We start from the raw sequence: 14,485 nt of genomic DNA on the forward strand, positions 1-14,485 counted from the left end.
ACTGCTACAAAAAAGTGATTTCTGATTTCAAATACTTTTTTTCCCAAGAGTTTAGAGGACTTTAAACATTAGGTGAAATAAAAATTACGGTATAGCATCTGGTCATCAGATTATAACAAAGTGATGACTCGAAGATTTCCTTGATATGTCAAAAATTTGTACTGCTTTGAAAAATTCTTCATAAGTAATCCTGAGCATCATATTTTCATAAAATTTCTAAATTTATCAGCAAAAGCTATTATTTAGTATTTGCAAACCAGTACACCACTGATGTTTATTCTGAACCTTTTTTCCAATATGTTTCCTAACTCTCCTTGTAGCTGGCACCTGTCACAGAAACTGTACAAATGTTCATCTTGATTATAAAAAGAATACCATGATCTTTAATTACTCACTAATTTCGTTTTAGTTTTTTAATTGTGACATGTTTACTAACTAATGAATGATTAACTAAATGTACATGTATATCAAATTACATTTCTTTATATATGTTTTATGCCCTGGGCATGACCAATTACCAAAATTATATGCTATATGCATCATTCTGATATCAAGTTTATATTTTTTTAACACAAAACGGTAGCACACATTTCTGTAAACAAACAACAATGTATCTTTTCACCAAATAACAGGTTTCAGTGTTTGTAAGTTATCATGATAACAGGTAATGCAAGCTTGATCATTCAAAAAAGTTTAGATTTACGTCAATTAAAGAAGTTTTTCCCTTGGCCGTCTCCAAAATCAAGAAACAATTAATAACAGACAACATGACCTGAACTGAAAGCTTCCAAAACTTAAATGGAAATCAAAACTTTCATTTTGAGTTTGAGTATGGCATAACATTTTTGATATTGTAGGAACTCTTTGGTGTCTGGTTTATAAACTGTTCCCCGACTCCATTTCAGACTTTGTCAGTTTATCAGGAACTTAAAATGCCCCAGCACATTTAGGTTTCTACCATGAATGAAGAATGTTCAGGCAAGCATATTAACTACAAACTGAAACACTCATAACATTACAACAATCTAGGTATGGTTAATAACCAAAATTTGTAAATATGAAGACAAGAAATTATAACTTCAGGAGAAAGAAAATTACGTCATTACATTCTAAAGTTCATGAGACATGTCAATATTTACACACTGTTTCACTGTGTATAGGATCAGCTATACAAAGCATTTTCATCTCCGAACATTTCTTTTACAAAGGTATGAAGAAATTCAGGACTGGGGTCAAAGCCGTTTAAAGTTCTGTCACTCTTTTATACTCTGTCTTCTGTGTGAAGTCAAATGATAATCTAGATGTATTTTAAACAACCTTCTCCATCAGTGCATCACTCAGTCTGGAAAAATTTCGTCAACAATGACCAGTTCTGATAGGTAACAAACATTTAGATATACATCTGATATACAAATATGTATATATCAACATGTGATACTAAGGCATTACATAGGGAGACATTTAGTCTACAATTAAACACAAGTCTCGTACAGTTTGATCGAAATTATAACAATCTACTGATAACTGATGTCATTGGCACAATGATATAATGTCTGACTAGTTTATGTGCCACTAAATAACACATTTACTAAATGTCTCAACATACCACCAGAGTGAAACAAGATATTATTCAACCTTCTTAAAGTTCCATAACTAATCAGAATTGTAGATGTGTTCACCACTCATGCTGCTTAAATCTTCAAACATGATCTGGGAAATTCATATTCAAAAGATTAAATTCGCATTTCACCTCAATTAGTCCTTGTAGCTTACTAACAAAACCACAGTCCAAGTATTAATGTACAATAAATCTGAATTTTGTCAAATTCTGACTGATAATTCATCAACATATTAAACATTAGAATAGATGACAATTACAGGCGAAATTTCAGTATTTCTCTGATTTACATTTAAAACACAGGGTGAAAATTACATGAAAATTCATTGTTATTAAATATAGAATTTCATACAATGTATTACTCACACATTTGAATTAGAGAACAGATTTAACAGTATAAAATCAATCAAATAGCATTAATGATGATAATAATACAGACAGCCAATGTTTGTAAATAACAATTGGACCCTGTGCCAGAAACAGATGAACCCTTCCATAACTCCAACTGCAGGCTGTGTGATTCTGCCACCAAAAGTCTGGTCACTGGTTTCCTCGTTTTTCTTTGCTGAGAGCTATAATATTAACTGAAATGGATTTAACATCATTGTTGGTCTCTGGGTTCTCTATCATCTGCTGGAGGATTTCTGATCCTCCCTCCTCTTCTAACATCAGACAATAGCGATCTCCTGCAAAACAAATCGTTCCTAACTATAAACATCAGACAATAGCGATCTCCTACAAAACAAATCGTTCCTAACTATAAACATCAGACAATAGCGATCTCCTACAAAACAAATCCTTCCTAACTATAAACATCAGACAATAGCGATCTCCTACAAAACAAATCGTTCCTAACTATAAACATCAGACAATAGCGATCTCCTACAAAACAAATCGTTCCTAACTATAAACATCGATCTCCTACAAAACAAATCGTTCCTAACTATAAACATAATACAATAGCGATCTCCTACAAAACAAATCGTTCCTAACTATAAACACAAATAGCGATTCCTACAAAACAAATCGTTCCTAACTATAAACATCAGACAATAGCGATCTCCTACAAAACAAATCGTTCCTAACTATAAACATCAGACAATAGCGATCTCCTACAAAACAAATCGTTCCTAACTATAAACATCAGACAATAGCGATCTCCTACAAAACAAATCGTTCCTAACTATAAACATCAGACAATAGCGATCTCCTACAAAACAAATCGTTACTAACTATAAACACATACAAAACAAATCGTTCCTAACTATAAACATCAGACAATAGCGATCTCCTACAAAACAAATCGTTCCTAACTATAAACATCAGACAATAGCGATCTCCTACAAAACAAATCGTTCCTAACTATAAACATCAGACAATAGCGATCTCCTACAAAACAAATCGTTCCTAACTATAAACATCAGACAATAATACAAAACAAATCGCGATCTCCTACAAAACAAATCGTTCCTAACTATAAACATCAGACAATAGCGATCTCCTACAAAACAAATCGTTCCTAACTATAAACATCAGACAATAGCGATCTCCTACAAAACAAATCGTTCCTAACTATAAACATCAGACAATAGCGATCTCCTACAAAACAAATCGTTCCTAACTATAAACATCAGACAATAGCGATCTCCTACAAAACAAATCGTTCCTAACTATAAACATCAGACAATAGCGATCTCCTACAAAACAAATCGTTCCTAACTATAAACATCAGACAATAGCGATCTCCTACAAAACAAACTAACTGTAAACTATCCCAATTAACATCACTTGGTTTTCTACTATCCATTCTCATTCACTTAAAAGTATTCACAAGACTGTTTTTTTTATTTTCACATTGATATTAAATGTGTAAATTTGAAGAATATATAAATTATATATGCTGTTAAAGTTCAATAAGAAATCAAATTTTTATGTCCCATTATAATATCATAATTTTAATCTGAAAAAAACATCTTTAATCATATAATTTCTAAAATTGCACTTCACACAAAAAATCTACCAGGTATATTATGAAAAGACAACAGACACTTTGTTGTTGACAAAAAGTTATCACATTATTGAATGAGTTTAGACCTCATGTACTTTATAAATATTTTGACTAAAAAATAGATGATGGATGTAATGTTGGCTACACATGATAATTATTGATACAAGTGCCCAAATCAATTGAAAATACAGAGGGTGAATATTATCTAATTTGCAGATTTTGTATCAACAGCAGTTTTACCTTCAGTAAACATCTATCATAAACTGACATGTATTTAGCCTTACCATTTTTTGTACAGACATGTTGTATTGCCCAAACAGCCCAGAGTTGTACTGTTGGCACAGAGTAGCATCTCAACAGTGGAAAGAATGGCTTGAAAGACCTGCATTGGGTGAGAAAGTAACAATGTATCAATCAGACTAGAATAATAAACCTGATATCTAAAACACTTAATAACTCATAGTGCTTGACAACTAAATGTTAGAGAGATTCTCAATGTTTGTCCTATGGTACACTTGTGGTAAATTTTCACATGGAAAGCAAAAAGAGACCAGCTCTAGACACATCCAAAAGGGTATTTTGCTTTCATCAAAAACATAACGGTACTTAGTATTCAGAATATTGTCATTCAAGCTCTGGTAGTAATTTTAAGCCAGATGAGTAATATATTATGAGTACAGTTCTTCATATCTTTATACACATAGCACCCTTGTGGTGGAACCCTACATTATATATCATAAATGATCTGTGAACATCAATCACTGAATGATGAGAGGATATAAAATCAATATCACACTTACCTATAAGCAACCATTTCACCTTTCGGCTGCTCCCACTTCAAAACAACTTCTCCCTGTGATAAAACACGCAGAGAAGAGTGTTATTCCTTTACTGTACTGATATCTTATGAATTGTTTACAAAACATCTAACTTAATAGAAAGACAGGACAAGCTTTTGTTCATTAGAGCCCAATTTCCAAACATTTTTAAAAAAATTTTTCCCACCAATCCATCTTTATGAAAAATCATCGATCAGTGTGAAATTTGTTGAAAGGGTATTTCATACGGTAATAAATCAACATTCTTACCAATTCTTCGAGTATTTCCTCTCGGTCAGTCGAGGAGACGAGCCACGCCTCCGCACCATCACTAGCCAGATGTGCAATGATTCCAGCAGCAAAGTAACTCACATCAATCTGTTCTGCATGCATCAGTTTCTTCAAAAGGATTAAGGAATCTGTCCGCATCAGAAATCCTCTCAGTTCTCGAACTTCCGCAATGTTGTTCTATAGATAAATGAATACAAAGACAGATATTAAAGAAAGCCTTCAGTATAATAACATCACATCATTGATCCACTTTTTTGCATGTAAAAATCTTACTTTGCAGTCATTTACCAAATTATAGTATGTGAAAATTAATTTGACTTAATTTTCAATTATAACAGCTTATCAATTAAATTTCTCGAAAACTCAAACACTGCTCACCAATTAAATGTCTCCAAAACTCCATGACTGCTTACTAATTAATTGTCTCCTAAACTAAATGACTGCTTACCAAATGTCTTAGAAAAATCTTCAAAGATAAACCTGCTTAATTTATGGTTAACATGTTGCTACCAACTTACCAGAAGTCCTAATATCTTTGTCTCCACCTGAACTCTAACATCTGTCTCCATATCCATTACAACCTTTGACAGAAAAACCATCATCATCAAAACATCAATTACAGAGTGATAATCAGGAAACACAATAATTTTGCTTACAACAAAATGAAAATGCAAGCACGAATCTGATTTATCTGATAAATAGACTGTATACAGTGTAATACAATAATCAAATGATAATACAGTCTTTTTGTTTGAAACATACATTGTATATTGTATCATTGACTGGAACTTCACCAGAACCAATATACTTATGTCACAAAGGCACAACTCATATCCTTTTCCTTCAAATTTTCCATCCAAGATTTACACAAAATGTGATTATGATATTTGGTACATGTAGAGCAAGGAAGCTAATGAAGTTAAGAATCTCTGTTCCAAAATATGTCCAACAAAAAAATACCAAAACAACATAACATACCATCAAGGTGTCCATGAAGAGGTCCAAACCTTTTTCTTTGAGAAAAACACGGCATGTTGGAGGAGATTCATCTAAAAATATCAAGAATAACTCGGTATACAAGATACACTGGCAGGGCATTTTACTGACACTGGCCTAAATTACATCCTGTTAAGAGTAATGGTTTTATGGTCTTCACTTCTGTTTTTATCGTCTTCATAATCACTCCAAAAACCATGACCAATCTTCATTATTTCTTGAATTATTGATAATAAATTTATCATTAACTGAAAGGATGACGTGATGCATTCAGAAAGACATTTGGTAAATGTGGTAGAGATCTCCAGTCATAATTAGAAATATTATGTATAATAATCAAACTATTTGTAATGTTGTTCAGTTGGCTTTTTTAATGCAAGCAATTAATTTTTTTTTAATTTCAAGTAAGCAGTTTTTATTTTTGTAATTTCTGAAATGCATTACCTGTCAGATTCCACAAAGCACTAAGTGTAAACTTGAGGGTGATGTCAATGGACCGATCCTCTACTTTCACTCGCACAAGTTCCAACATTTTCTGCATGTATTTGGTCTTTGCTCCCAAAAGAGAGGTCTGGCTTGTGGAAATTTTGGCAGCAAGAATTGAGCAGATGGCGACGGACATGCGATTCATGGAAGGATCATCAAACTGACAAAGGCATTCCATCACCAGCTTGGCACATCGGTAACGGTCAAATGACTGAAAATTCAATATAACATCTCATTAATTAACAATAAACTTTTTCGTTATAGACTTTCTGTTTCTAGGTCTCTTCCTGTCACTACTTGTTGTCTCATCGATGAATGTCAGTGTTCTGGCAACTCCTTAAGTCTCTTCAATAAATCACTCTACCTAAGCTTTGGTCTTCTGTCTGTGTAAATATACTTCTATTCGATTTATCAAAATTTATAGATAAATAAAACGTGAAGTTTGGAACCAATGCCAGGGTGTCAAGAGGTTCCTTCTGATGTCCCAAGTGGGGATACTGTAGTTATGCAGAGGGGTTGTATGCAGAGAATAAGATATGATGAAGTATAACCTCAACACACAACAGCTGATTCTTTTATTTCTTTGCTACATGGTGGTGATTGACCAGTTTCATATCTTCGGTGAAGATGCGAATAAATACAAGAATCGGCTGTGGTGTGTTGAGGTTGTATTTCATCATATAAAATTTATAGATGACATTTCAGTCCAACGGTTGTCAGGTGTAAATGGTTTATGACAAACAGTAAATACAGAGAATAATAACAATATTGTTAATGCTGTCTCGATATTAAGACAGTTTTATTTTCAATAAATTTCATAAGACTCAAAGCGAACAAAATGTCAAATATATACAAATATACATGTACAGTGTACTGTTAATTACATACTTCAGATCTTTGTCTTTTTTTTCCTCATTGAAAGCATTGTGCTCTTTTTGTTTTTTTTTTTTATATGAAAGCATTCTGATCTTTTTGTTTGTTTTTTTGATGAAAGCATTGTGCTATCTCTTTTTTTATTTGTTTTTTTTATAAAAGCATTGTGCTATCTTTGATTGTACCAGTACTATTAAATTGCAATGTTGGTATTTTACTCTTGAAAAAAAGGTGATTGTTATACCTATACATTATCATGGTAATCTGTTATACAAACTGTTCTAAAATAATAAGCTAAAATTGGAGAATATCAATCATGAACATTTTACAGTGATTTCCTAGAGTACAAACCTATTTAGTTATTACACATAAATAGATCAAGGATTAACATGTACATACCACATCTTGTAGAATCCTGTCACTGCACAGTGTGAGAAGGGCATTCTTCTGAAGCTGAAATTCATAATAAGAGATAATATTGTAATTCTGATTATTAGTATATCACTTTTTTGTTTACATTTCATTAATTCCATCTTACAAAGAGTAAAAAGTGCATTACCTTCAACTTTCATATTATCTTTCCCACAAATCCATAGATCTTGTTGCAAGATGTTCATATTTTTACCCTTTGGTCAGGTGAATGAAAATCAATTATGGTATTCATTTAATGAAATTTTCATTCTATGCTCACTGTGAACATGATGACTTACCTGTTGGTGATTGGGGAAATTGTCCATAGACAGTAAGGTCAAGTTGACCACATGTTTGAGACATGCTGGGTGCACCTTGTTGCCGATTTCCCCCTTAGACAGGTTGTATAGACAGGCCGTTGCTGCCATTTGAACCCCCAACTGTTTAGGATGACTCTTCATAGCTGGCAGGACAAGCTATCACAATATAATTTGTATTAAAGATAACCATTATATATGACAAGAAATTTTAATTACAATTTTGAAATCATTTCGAAAACTCTTACAGACATTGACAATTATATACTAGTAATTCATGTTAATAAATCATGCACAATCGATATTTGTCACAACATTTTGTATTATCAGATCAAATTTCAAAGAAAATATGGACATTGAAACAAATCAAATTTTAAGTAAGCAGTTTTTTTATCTCTGTAATTTCTGAAGTGCATTATCTGTCAAGTTTTGAATTTTCAGATCAAATTTCAAAGAAAATATGGACACTGAAATAGTTCTATTCAGTCACACTTTCTTTCAAGGCCATTAACAAGGTAAAACAAAAGCCTGCCTGTTGTGTCCTGGGTAAAACCCTTTACCTTACCACTTCTAAATGACCCTCACTGTTCAAGTGGTGATGAAAAAAACAAACAAAAAAGATCTATGTAAAGACCATCAGCTACAGCCACTTTAAACCTTTACAGACAAGTTTGTTTGTGATAATGAATTTACCTACCCTGAAAATGTCCTCTCTAGGTCCCATCATTGATTGTATAAGTCTGTACCTCCCCTGAAAATGTCCTCTCTAGGTCCCATCATTGATTGTATAAGTCTGTACATACCCTGACAATGTCCTCTCTAGGCCCCACGATAGACTATGTATGTCTGTACCTACCCTGACAATGTCCTTTCTAGGCCCCACGGTAGACTGTGTATGTCTGTACCTACCCTTACAATGTCCTCTCTAGGCCCCACGATAGACTATGTATGTCTGTACCTACCCTGACAATGTCCTCTCTAGGTCCCATCATTGATTGTGTAAGTCTTTACATACCCTGAAAATGTCCTCTCTTGGTCCCACGATAGACTATGTATGTCTGTACCTACCCTTACAATGTCCTCTCTAGGTCCCATGATAGACTATGTATGTCTGTACCTACCCTGAAAATGTCCTCTCTAGGCCCCACGAGAGACTATGCAAGTCTGTACCTACCCTGACAATGTCCTCTCTAGGCCCCACGATAGACTATGTATGTCTGTACCTACCCTGACAATGTCCTCTCTAGGCTCCACCATGGACTGAGTGAGTCTAAACAGTGTGTAGAGTGACTTCTGTACATATACAACACGCTGGACATATCGTCTCAAAGCCTCTAGTACCTGCCGTTCATTAGCATCACCACTAATCTGAAAACACAGACCAATTTCATATGTATATATGACAGTATCAAATCCATATTCATACAATGTATGTAGAATTATATGGATCACACATGTATGGTGTAAACTAGATATGTCAATATCAAGTAAAACTGACACGGTTTCAATGAGTAATAGCTAGATAATGATATTACACCTCATGAATATACAGTTGTGGTAATGCACAGACACTTTACAGTATCTATAGCACGCAACTGTGTGATAGGATTGCACATTTTGTCCAGTTTCATGGAAAATTTAATGGAAACTTATGTAGTTATGACTAAACAGCAATGACAGGTGTATTAAAATTGATTGGTTATTATGAAAGTAATTTTTAATTCAAAATTTGGAATAACACTGGATCCTACATTAACTGGTCTTTCTAACATATTTCCAAACATCAGAGAGTGGTGAGTGGTGTGCCTTAGGCAATAAATTACCTGTATACCTGAGTATATATGTGTAACAAACACAACATATACTTGGGTCCATATTATTTGTTTACAAAATGATAAAAAAATGAGAGTTATACAGAAGTAATGAAAATAAAATTATCTTTCTCATAGTTTGAGGTTTTAAATGAATCAATGCTACGACAAAAAGAGACGTCCATCTCATGTTTACATAAATTATGTATGTATAAAGAGTGTCTGGACACTAAGGTTAAATTAGGAAATATACTTAGTGGCACTCTCATACATTAAGAAAATAAATAAAATCTATCCCACACTTATTACTATGTCATTTCTAGATTTACATCCACCCCAATAGAATCGCACATTGTTATGATAGAACTGTAAACATGTGTACACGTGTGTGATAGCTTATTTCATACCGTTTTCCCATCATGCATACAGAGTGCATACATCACACATTGTATGATGTTGTGAAATCCCACAACTGTAATAATATAAAATCTATAGTACATCATTACAAGTCAGATATCCTGTTTTCTCCAATAAAACAATCTATGCAAGAGGGTAGTTACTATGATTTTGAGTCTTCAATGAAACATATAATTTATACCAGGCAGCTGTACACACTATCAGACAAAATGAGAAAGTGATGAAATACTGCTAGTCATTGCTTGGTTGAGTCAGCTACCACATACCACTATATCACAGTAGAAATCCACACATTCATCGTCACAGAACATCGGCATCTCACAATAAGTTGTCCGTGCCAATCCCAGGAACTTCATATTTTTGTGTTCTGCTAGAAACTTCCTACAAATATATAGAAGTATAACAGTATCACTCGCATATTCAGCTTGAAAATTAAAAAGAAACTACAAATACATTATCTATACATGCATACCTTAAGTTATAACCAGTTAATCTCAGTCTTGTGGATTAAAACAAAATTGTTGGTGTCATTTCTTTGGATAAAAGATGTATATAATCTATATGATATGCATGTGCATATGTACAGGTAACATAAAGTGTTGTTGAATGTAAAAATTATGGATATTATAAGTATCCTAGGATTCTTTTATGTCACAATTATCATTAAGATAAACCAGACATTGTAGGTAATACAATCCCTCTAACATACAAAACTACTTGCAATCCTAATTCAAACATGCAAACACTGCAGTGATCTTGTTTTAGACCCAAACATGCCTATGTCTAACCACAAACTCCTACAAGAGGTGATGACTGTAGCGTGGAATTAGTTTCAAGACAACCACTTATTAAAGACAGATCCCTATATATCCCCTCAATGATCTCTTCAGTTTTTGTAAATTTGAGGGGATTACAAAAAATGTTTCCACAATCAAAACTCCAAATCTGAAAGATATATTAGAAAGTTTTATTTGATTCCAATGTAATTCATTTCGAAATTAAACTGATGTTTATAAATGCCTTCAAATTGTACATAGTAGAAGACAGTGTATTTACCTCAGTGTCTTTTCTACGGCTCCTTCTTTCCCTGAGATATCAAGAGACGTCAAGTATGGCAGACAGTTAGATCTTTCCAGGAGATCCTGTATGGGGAATTTAGCTTGTGAATCACCACCCATGAAGGTGTGTTGTACTGGCGTTATCACAGAATCATCGGACACATCCAGGTGGACGAGCTTTGTGAGGTCATACAGAACTGGAACTACGTCGTCTTTGTTTGATGCCCGTAAATTATACATGGAGAGGGATTTTAACCGGTCTCTACATTTCCTGAGTGGTGAAATATCATTTATCTGTGTACATGAGATGTCCAAGCTCTCTAAACAAGGTAAGTCTTCTGCTATAATCTCCAAACCATGTTTGTTAAATTCAGTTCGACTTACATTCAGACTATGCAAATTTCTCAGCTTTGACAATGAAACAACTACACAGAATTTTGTACTGTTTAAAAATGTACTATTGCTGACATTGAGTGATCTTAGATTACATAACGTCCATTCTCCGAGACAGCCTATTGCGTCATTCACCGTTACGCTCTTCAGCCCTGTTATTTCCAGTTCCGATATGCGATGAGTTTTCAATGTTCTCAGACCTTTTGTTGTTAGCTGCTGTGCATCATGTATACAAACCCGTTTTAAATTGGTGACACTTGGATCAAATAAACTCAGTGTTTCATCCGTAAGTTTTCCTTTCTCGCACAGACTGAATAATAGCTGCTCAGATAGGTCACCATGAAAATAAATCTCTGAATCTTTGAATGTAAGTTTTGGTGGCGTTTCTGCTGAGGCCATGCATAGTGTTGATAAATTATCACATATGAAATCAACACAACAGTTCTGCAAACTCACTGGCGTGTCATACATCTTTGAAGGCGGCCTGGACGTAATGGCTAAAAATCTGCAAAAAGAGAAAATAAGAAATACTGACACATGGAGATATTATCAACCAAAATATGTAATGACTGATTGAGAATTGCAGTAAGTCTGATTATTCTCATACATGTTTGTCGTATATCTCAATTCACAGGTTAAAACTTCGGAATTTTTAATAGAAACAACTGACATTACTTTCACATCTTCCAATAGAACCAAGATAAGGCTGAGAAAACTATAGGCTAACCTGGATCATAAACCCTGTAGTTATTATCATATAAACAGATGTTCATTCTGAAATGTAACACCAAGTAATTATCACCTGTGGTTTTGACCATATTTACACATACCACTTGGTATCATAAACTTAAAAATTTCACTTGTGATCAACAACTGGCTGGATTGAATCCTCGGATTGTTCAAATCTATCCTATAAATTACTGAGCAGGCATTGATATTGGTAAAACCCCTGGATGCAAAGTTTTTCCCATTGGTTAGAGATGGGGCAGTTTTGCCTTATTTTAGGGAGAAAATAGGTGAATTCAGAAAGAAATTTTCAGGAGTTGATCACAAATTTAGAAATTTGGTTTAAATATAAAATAATCTGTAAGGCAATGGGGCCTGTTGTTGGTCCCAAAATTCCAAGCAGATGCTTAAGAAGCTCTCTTGGCCTTTCAGTTCTCCAATTATAACTTCTTCATGAGTTTGAGCTGATTTGACATGACATTACACATGCCTCAAGATTACTCATTTATTTATATATATGGTCACAAATATTTATTGCATCTGATGATGAAAAACCACAGCTGGTCATGACTCTTGGTCCTCAAGTTCTTCAGAAGAACTTGTTTGAGTGTAAGAGACCATGTGTGTCTATATCTATGTCAGCTAGCTCCTGCCCATGTACCATTTCTCTTGGGATTTCACTTCTATTTGACCTGGTCACCTTGAACATGGGTGCAAAATTAAAGTGATTTTATTTTTGTCACACACCTTGCTTCAATTTCAGCAAAAATCTTTGTATTGCTTTAATTAATGGATAACTGACTGTTTATCATTACATTTTATTTGAGTAGTTTTAACAATTGTGACCCTGTTACCTTGAATACAGGTATTTGTTGGTTAATACCATTCGTCTGTTTGCTTCTGTTTTTCTTCCTTTTTATAATTTTAGTTGAACTAAATATAAGAGTGTTACTAATTAGAACCACTTCAAGTGATATTCTGGACATGTTAAGATTAATGTTAGATGCTCTTTCATCAAAACTGTACAGGTCCGTGCAATGATATATTCATAGATGAAGTTTCTTATTTCCTCAGCTAACTTTTCAGATCATGTACTTTTACATTTAATGACAATATGATTGGGTGACTGATGTTTTTTAAGAGGATTATTTTTTCATAAATTGATTAAGCAGTCTAAATGGAGGCCCACGGGCTGTAATAGTCAACTGACTAAAGACCTATATATAACAGCAGCGGTGTTTTCAGTTTCACAACTGTCCCACAAAATTTCTGCTAAATTGCAACAGTGAAACTTTACAAGTTCAAATTGTGTTTTTCAAGATGACTCCTGTATTGGATTTTGCACTGACCCAAAAAATAAAAACAAATATGGTCAGAACCATTTCAGGATCATTTCAGGCAAGTTTTAGCCCAATCCCAATGGTGGAACTTTACAAGTTTAAGAAGTGTTTTTCAAAATGTTGGCAATAGTGGCAATAACTGATTTTTCACCAACCTGAAAATAACATCACTTAGTCAGGATTGTTTCAGACAAGTTCCAAATCAATGGCTCTTGTGGAACTTGAGAAGAAGTCTAAAAATGTATTGTTCATAGAAACAATGATTGCACAATCATATTACCAAATTGCTTTCATAGAGGTCGGAATTTGAGCTCAGTGGTAATATTTGAACTTTGGAAGAAGTTTGAAATAATCTTTAAAAGATGACAGCCTTATCAGATTTCAGATCAACCTGAAAAATAACAACACTTAGTCAGGATAATTTCAGACAAGTTTCAGCTCAATCCCACAAGAAGAACTTGAGAAGAAGTTTCGAGTGTAAGAAGTTAACACACAGCTGACGACGAAGAAGAGGACATGATGACTATAGACCACCCATACTGATACTTTTGGTCAGATTACCTAAATATAAAACTTACAAGTCATAGTCTTTTTGTAGAAATTCTCAATTTTTATTTGATAGCATAGAAAATGCAAAACTAAGCTTTAATGTTGTATCATAATGTAATTTGAGAACAGGCAACCATATTAGACTCACTATTTTGAACAAATCAAAATATACTTTTAAGCATGATTTAACTGACAGGATTTGTCAAAAAAAGTGAGATAATTTTTCTACATTTTTAACAAATGTGAGATCTTTAATCTAATTCACATAACTCAAAAAATTTTGGACAACGCTGTTTGCAATGATACACATCATATGTATATATAATAGTGGTATTTGTGTTATATTCATTTTATATTTAACAGTCTGATAAGA

At 33.6% G+C, this 14,485-nt stretch overlaps 1 protein-coding gene across 1 annotated transcript; it reads right to left on the reverse strand.

Annotated features, from left to right (window-relative positions):
* Window positions 1–2,064: 2,064 nt before the first annotated feature.
* Window positions 2,065–11,968, reverse strand: LOC132565341 (protein zyg-11 homolog B-like). Its single transcript, XM_060229988.1, has 12 exons — window positions 11,103–11,968; window positions 10,313–10,427; window positions 9,046–9,186; window positions 7,801–7,977; window positions 7,490–7,543; window positions 6,176–6,428; window positions 5,714–5,784; window positions 5,254–5,316; window positions 4,715–4,912; window positions 4,427–4,479; window positions 3,911–4,008; window positions 2,065–2,304 (listed from the first exon to the last, which is right to left on the reverse strand). The coding sequence occupies exons 1-12, from the start codon at window positions 11,966–11,968 to the stop codon at window positions 2,159–2,161; spliced, it is 2,235 nt and encodes a 744-aa protein (XP_060085971.1). The 3' UTR covers window positions 2,065–2,158.
* Between the last annotated feature and the right edge of the window lie 2,517 nt (window positions 11,969–14,485).

Source organism: Ylistrum balloti, unplaced genomic scaffold (genome assembly GCF_031769215.1).
Source record: "Ylistrum balloti isolate Yb309-2 unplaced genomic scaffold, AGI_CSIRO_Ybal_v1 Utg369716, whole genome shotgun sequence".
Lineage (NCBI taxonomy): Eukaryota > Metazoa > Mollusca > Bivalvia > Pectinida > Pectinidae > Ylistrum > Ylistrum balloti.